The sequence below is a fragment of the Nematolebias whitei genome, chromosome 5, assembly GCF_014905685.2.
Source record: "Nematolebias whitei isolate Nwh7 chromosome 5, NemWhi1, whole genome shotgun sequence".
Lineage (NCBI taxonomy): Eukaryota > Metazoa > Chordata > Actinopteri > Cyprinodontiformes > Rivulidae > Nematolebias > Nematolebias whitei.
In genome coordinates this window covers 51,939,102-51,945,754 of record NC_056502.1, presented here as the reverse complement: position 1 = coordinate 51,945,754, position 6,653 = coordinate 51,939,102, and the positions used below count along the sequence as shown (strand labels likewise).

Sequence of the window (6,653 nt, the reverse complement as noted above, 5' to 3'; positions counted from 1 at the left end):
TGCGGTTTTGAGTAATGAACAAGGCTGGGAGTTTTTAAAAGCCTCAGTAATCTTTTGCAGGTGTTTAGAGTTACGTCGTTCATTCAGATGGTTAGGTTAACAGCTTGTTTAGAGAACCTTTTCACAATATGCTAATTTTTTGAGAAGGACCTGTAGAATGATGGACAATGATGGGTACCCCAATACCCAAAAGGGGGATTGGATAATGTGTTATAACTATTTCGGGATTACACTTAGGTTTCCTGGGAAAGTTTACTTCAGGATTTTTGATAGGAGGCTCATACCAATAATTAAAGGACAGGTACAGGAGGAGCAGTGACTTTTGTTCTGGTTGTGGACTAGCAATGTATACAAATAAAATGATTTGACATCCTTATGTATGCTCAATAACCCAGGTAGAGAAATCTAACAAGGTTAAATAAGGACATCTTGACAGATTCTTCTTTGTTGAACGGTGAAGAGGACTGTGTCCCTGTTTAACGATAAACAGGTTATATTAACAAATATGACTTTCTTTACTCCTCTCTTGAACTAATGTTCCTTTCTATCAAGGATGTGCACATCATCACTAAAAGTGTGACCGCTGGCCTGCAGATGAGTGTAGACCGCAGTGTCCTGGCTTGATGATGTTGATCTTCTGCACAGGGCCATCCTTTTGGCCAGTGGCTGTTTAGTTTCCCCGATGCAAGACTGATCACAGCCCTCCTGACACTGAACAACATACACAACATTACTCTGTTTGTGCCGGGGGACTGGATCTTTGGGATGAACCAGTCTTTGCCGTAATGTATTTTGGGGTTTGAAAGCCACTGGGACATCATTTTTCTACCTGGATAATAGAGCATGCATCAGGATACTGGGACATCATGTTTAGAAAATAAATATCTCAGTTTCTCTGATACTCCCATCTGGGTTTCTTCGTTTCACCTGATGGCTGACTGGAGTCCTGTTTGGGTTTCTTCTCTGCTTTCAGGAAGGCCCAGTTAGGATATCCACATTGCTCTAGGGCCTGTCTTGTGTGGGATTTCTTGCTCTGGCTGACTTCTGAGTTAGTGCGGACACTGTCAGCTCTGTGGTACATAATCCTGATGACTCCTAACTTGTGCTTCAGAGAGTGATGGGAGTCAAACCACAAGTACTGGTCTGTGTGGGAGGGTTTGTACTAAACATCAGTTTCTAAATGTCCTCCATCAGTGACTGAGACCTCACAGTCCAAGAAAGCCAATCTGCCACTTTTTACATCTTCTCGTGTGAACTTGATGTATTTATCCACAGAGTTGATGTGGTCAGTAAAATGTTGGACTTCCTGAGATTTAATTTTAACCCAGGTGTCGTCAACATACCTGAACCAATGACTTGGTGGTGTCCCTGAAAAGGACGTCAAGGCTCTCTTTTCTACCTCCTCCATGTACAGGTTGGCAACAATAGGAGAAACTGGAGACCCCATAGCACACCCATGTTTCTGCCTATAATATTGCTCCCCATATGTGAAGTAGGTTGACTGCAGGCACAGTTTCAAGAGTTGACACAGTTGTTCTGTGGAAAGCGTGGACCTGCTGCTCAGAGTGGTGTCTGATTTTAATCTTAAACTGACCACCTCTACTGCATCATCAACAGGAATGCACGTAAAGAGTGATGTGACATCAAAAGAGACCATTGTTTCATCAGTCTCCATGATGACATCCCTCACCTTGTCCACAAAGTCCATGGTGTTCTGTATGTGGTGTTCTGAGCTGCCAACTAAAGGGATGAGTACAGATGCCAGATATTTGGAAACATTGTAAGTGACAGAGTTAATCATACTAACAATAGGTCTTAAAGGTACACCTTGTTTGTGGATTTTAGGTAAACCATACAGACTAGGTGTGGCCTCCCCTGGGTACAGTCTGTGGTACAGAAAACGGTCAATAGCCTTGTCCTGCTCCAAAATTTTCAGGTAATCTATCAACTTCTTCTTGTAACCACTTCCTGGATCTCTTTTCAGTGGCTCATAAGTGGTTAAGTCATTAAAGAATGTCATAACTTTCTCATGATAGTCTTTCTGGTTCAAAATCACTGTGCACCTTCCTTTGTCTGCTGGGAAGATGATATTCTTGTCCTTGCTGAGAGTGGTGAGTCCATCCCTCTCCTCTCTGCTGATGTTGGAAGGTGGTGGCTTGGCGTTGCTGAAGCAGGCTGAAACTTTGTTCCTAAGTTGTTCTGCTTTAAACACCTTAATTTTGTTGTTACATATGTTCACAAACTTGTTTTTTTTTGTGAACAACTAGTTCTGGCTGTCACAAGCAAACTGGTTGATCCACTATGAGAAGGTGCTGCTTATAAGACTGAGTTTAGTGCATCTCCTTAGACTGACAACGTCTTTTTAGATAAAAGACAAAATGTTTCAATACATAAGAACCCGTCCTGAGGACCTGACTCAAACTTTTTAGCTCATTAGTTGATCAACATCTTTGTTGCTCAAATAGAGAGCTGCCTGTGTCTTCTGGAGTTTGGAATGATGACATGTACAATTTGTCTATGCTAGCTAAATCATGCTAGTGGAATATATTATTTGTGTCAATTTATCAAATAAAAAAAACTAATATTATGTAAATAACATATATTGGTGCTTTGAAGTGAATATATTAGGCTTATAATGTGCAGACAGCTGCAGTGTAGGAGAGAGAGACAACCCTAAATTAAAAATGTTTTCAGCTGCAAGCTAAAATGAAAGCCAAAACTTATAGTAGACCTTTGTAGATCACTCTGAAGAACCTGTACAAGTGACGGCATTGAGATTTTTCTGTCATTAAAAAAAAAGTATTTATGATGGAATATATTAGGCAAGTACATCCTAATTGTTAAGGCATGTGAGTAAAGTGATTTTGTCAAGCTCTATCACAAACCTCTGTATTAGGAATATAGGAAATAAAACACTGATACTCACTAAAGTTTGTATACTGCGATAGTCATTGGAAATGCATTTCATATAGGTGGAATTTTCCCAGTAAGCGATGCCCTCCTCATCCAGTGAACATCGCCGCAAGATTAGCCCTGTGGGAGGACACATAAAATAAATGAACACAGCTCTGAAGGCCATCTGTCTTATAAAGCCTTTAAATAGAACCTTCTGTCAGTTCTTGAAGCATGGACACTTACCCATGGCGTTGGGAGGACATCGTACTGCTGCCGTATCCCCCGCAGGAGTCATCTTCCAAACAACATTGGAGAAATTGTCCTCGCCACATATTTCATGAGGTTCTGTTAACATCAGAGAAGTATAGCTTGATACTCAAACATGGAAAGGATGATGGTCTCATGCTGACAAAACAAACAACGTTCCTATTCACTCACCTGGACATCTCTTTTCGTTACAATGACGGGCCTCTTCTCGTTCTCCCGGACAATGTTTTCCTCCAAAAAAGGGTCCATAGCACATCCTGTTTCTCTGCTGCCTCCCCCCTCCACAGGTTTTAGAGCAACCAGACCACAGGGACCATGGTTGCCACTTTCCATCCACTATGAAAACAAAGACAACATGAGTGTAAGATCATAATATACAAAATATGATGATTAAATGCACACACACCTTTTTAATGTAGTTCATTTTGTTATCTCAACTAAATCAGGAACCCAGTAAAAAAAATTGTGATAGCTCCAGTGACTGCTCAATCAAAAAACTGATGACTCAATTTGAATCACTGCCAAACTGTGCCATCATACTTTTTGGTCATTTTTATCCCTCCCTGTATCTTTTAACTGCAAAAATAATAAAAAGGGCACCATGCACGAATAATTTTTACCCATCTCTGCTCACATCAGTGCGTCTCAGCACATTTAGCCCCTGGTACTGGAGTACAATTTTGAAAGAAAAAAAGTTAAGGGCAAGATAAAAAAAAAATAGATATCTTTTTTTTCACTGATGTGGTTGGGCCTGGACATTTTGAAGTGAAGCCCTGGAAGTTTTCTGAACCACTCTCAAGATAACTAAGGAGACCGAGATGGTGTAGGGGTAGGGCAGCTGACCTGGGACTAGAAAGTCACAGGCTCAACTCCCTGCCATGCCCACATGTCGTGGTGTCCTTGAACAAGACACCCAATCCTTAATGGCTCCCCTGGTGCCACAGAGTTGCTCACTTCTCCATCAAGGTGCACCCCACATGCAATGGTTTAATTGAAGAGCACTAATGTCATTGTTGTATGGAAACACACAATGATGACAACACATAGCATTTATATGCACATATGTGTGCACTTATAATATATATATATATATATATATATATACACACAAAATTAAAATGTAGACATTTTCAAATAAGGTATTAAGCTCTTAGAATAATTAACGTGCTCATGTATAAACACAAGCAGGATAGGTTTTGTTTTTATGTTTTTGTTTCTCTAAAATGTAAATGGTTAATGGACTGTACTTATATAGCACCTTTCTATTAATTAACTAAGTATTTTTTATCAAGACACTCAAAGCTCTTTACAACACAATATGTGTTTTCATTTACCCATTCATACAGCACTCTACTATATCTCTACAAAGACTAATCCATGCTTTAGATCACATTCATACACCAATGGGTCACACATTGGAGGGAATGAGAGATTCAGTGTCTTGCCCAGGGACACTTCAACATGTGACTGCTGGTGGAATCAAACCCCCACCTCTCCCATTAGACAATGACTGCTCTAAGCACTCAGCCACAGCTGCCCCTAATATACATTTGCTTAAATGAAACTGCACTGTTTAGCGTCTGTGCTGGCACATGAAATTTAAGCATAAAGACAGGGCCATTACAAGAGTTGAAGAATTTTCTATTTGTGCTACATGAGGAGAGGATCTTCATTCAACTGTCAGCAAAGATGAACAAAATTCTCAGTAAGATGACACATGCAGCCCCTGACACTTTTGGACAGTACAAACATGTTGTTGCTCAAAAAGCCTCTGATGAAATGTCAACTATTACTGATTTTTCTTTTACTAGGTAAGATGGGGAGACAAGCTCTTAGTGGGCTTCAGTTAGCCCATGATGGGTGTGACCCACTCTAGGGACAGGTGGCAAGTTTGGCTGGGGAGTTATAAATGTCAAATAGTACTGCAAAGGTCACTAGGCAACCTTATAAGAAAACATCCTGTGTAGCAGAAGGGCAAAAGCAGCCCACTTCTGACACCAATGTAACGTTGACGTGGTCACTCAAGCACCAGACGCTTTGCTCTTGCCAATGCTTTATTCAGGTACAATAATTACAGGTCAGCTAGCTCTGAGTCACTGTTCAGCCTTGACCCATGCCAGAGCTCCCAAGCCTCACTCCACAGGTACTTCCAGAATAATCACACAGACAACAAAGGAAAAACCACACTCCATACTAATTTCCCAACAACCCTTGTGGCACCAGAAGAACATGTCATCCATAAGAATCAGTAACAGTGCCCATGAACAGAAGGTATTTCCTTCTTTGTCTGTGTGATAATTCTGAAGGTGCCAGTAGAGTGAAGCCTGAAAATTCAACAAGTCTACTGGAATTTGGCAGTTTGGGAGGAATTTGGGGGTTATTTTTTGACAGTTTTTAAAAAATAGACAAACAAATAAATACAGTTGTGAAATCCAGCTTTTCCGACTACGACTTATTACCAAGGTGAAGTCTTGTCTCCCTTTCAGAGACCTTGAAAAGGTGATTAATGCTTTTATTAGCTCACGTTTGGACTATTGTAATTCATTGTATGTTGGTTTAGATAAATCAACTTTGCATCATTTACAAACTGTCCAGAATGCAGCAGATTGTCTTTTAACAGCATTAAGAAAAAAATGAACACAAAACTCCTATCCTGGCTTCTCTCCACTGGTTTCCTGTCCACTTACGGATTGATTTTAAGATTTTATTGCTTGTTTTTAAAGTCTTAAAAGGTTTGGCTCCGCCATATTTATGTGATCTTATTAACATCTACACTCCAAAAAGAGCACTCTGGTCTACCAACCAGCCCCTCTTAGAAGTCCCAAGATCCAAACTGAAGTCCAGAGGCGATCGGGCTTTTGCGGTTGCTGCTCCAAATGACCGCTGAGACTGTTGAGACTTATAAATCTTTGCTCAAGACTCTTCTGTTTTCCTTGGCATTTGATTCATGCAGAGTCTGAGAATCAGTTAGAGCTGATTAGGCTCGGGCAGCGAAGCGCTGCGAAGGCCTATTGTAATCGCTCTGTTCATTAGGCCCGAGCAGCAATTTTTCCGTCAAATGAATTGGCCTTTTGGAGGCCAAAACATATCTGAAAGCTCACAAAATTGGTGGATGCATTAGGACTGCGTGAAAATTACATATTTTAAGGGCGTCGCAAAAATACCAACAGAAACGGCTCAACAGCGCCACATGGAAATTTTCAAAATACTCTCCGTATTAAACTTACGTTGTCATACAAGCGTGACATTTTGTACACTTGTCCAACTCCCCAAGATGCACAGAAAACCCTCTGGCAACAATGCTGTATGATAAACAGGAAGGTGGCCATTTTGAATCGAGGTCCCAAATTTCACACCTTTTTTGGAGGTTTACAGCCTACGCATTTGAACAAACTCCTCCTAGGGATTTTGCACAATGGGTTTCGAACTTGAACATTTTGTATGTATATATATATATATATATATATATATATATATATATATATATATAT

The 6,653-nt window shown here is 40.4% G+C and overlaps 1 protein-coding gene across 1 annotated transcript in view; it reads right to left on the bottom strand.

Annotated features, from left to right (window-relative positions):
* LOC119410431 (adhesion G protein-coupled receptor B1) overlaps positions 1-6,653 on the bottom strand; it is a 104,457-nt gene that overhangs the window by 87,288 nt on the left and 10,516 nt on the right. The window contains exons 4-6 of the mRNA XM_037677342.1: positions 3,334-3,498; positions 3,139-3,240; positions 2,927-3,033 (exon numbers count right to left, since the gene is read on the bottom strand). Coding sequence (XP_037533270.1) covers positions 2,927-3,033; positions 3,139-3,240; positions 3,334-3,498 — 374 coding nt within the window. The remainder of the gene's footprint in view (positions 1-2,926; positions 3,034-3,138; positions 3,241-3,333; positions 3,499-6,653) is intronic.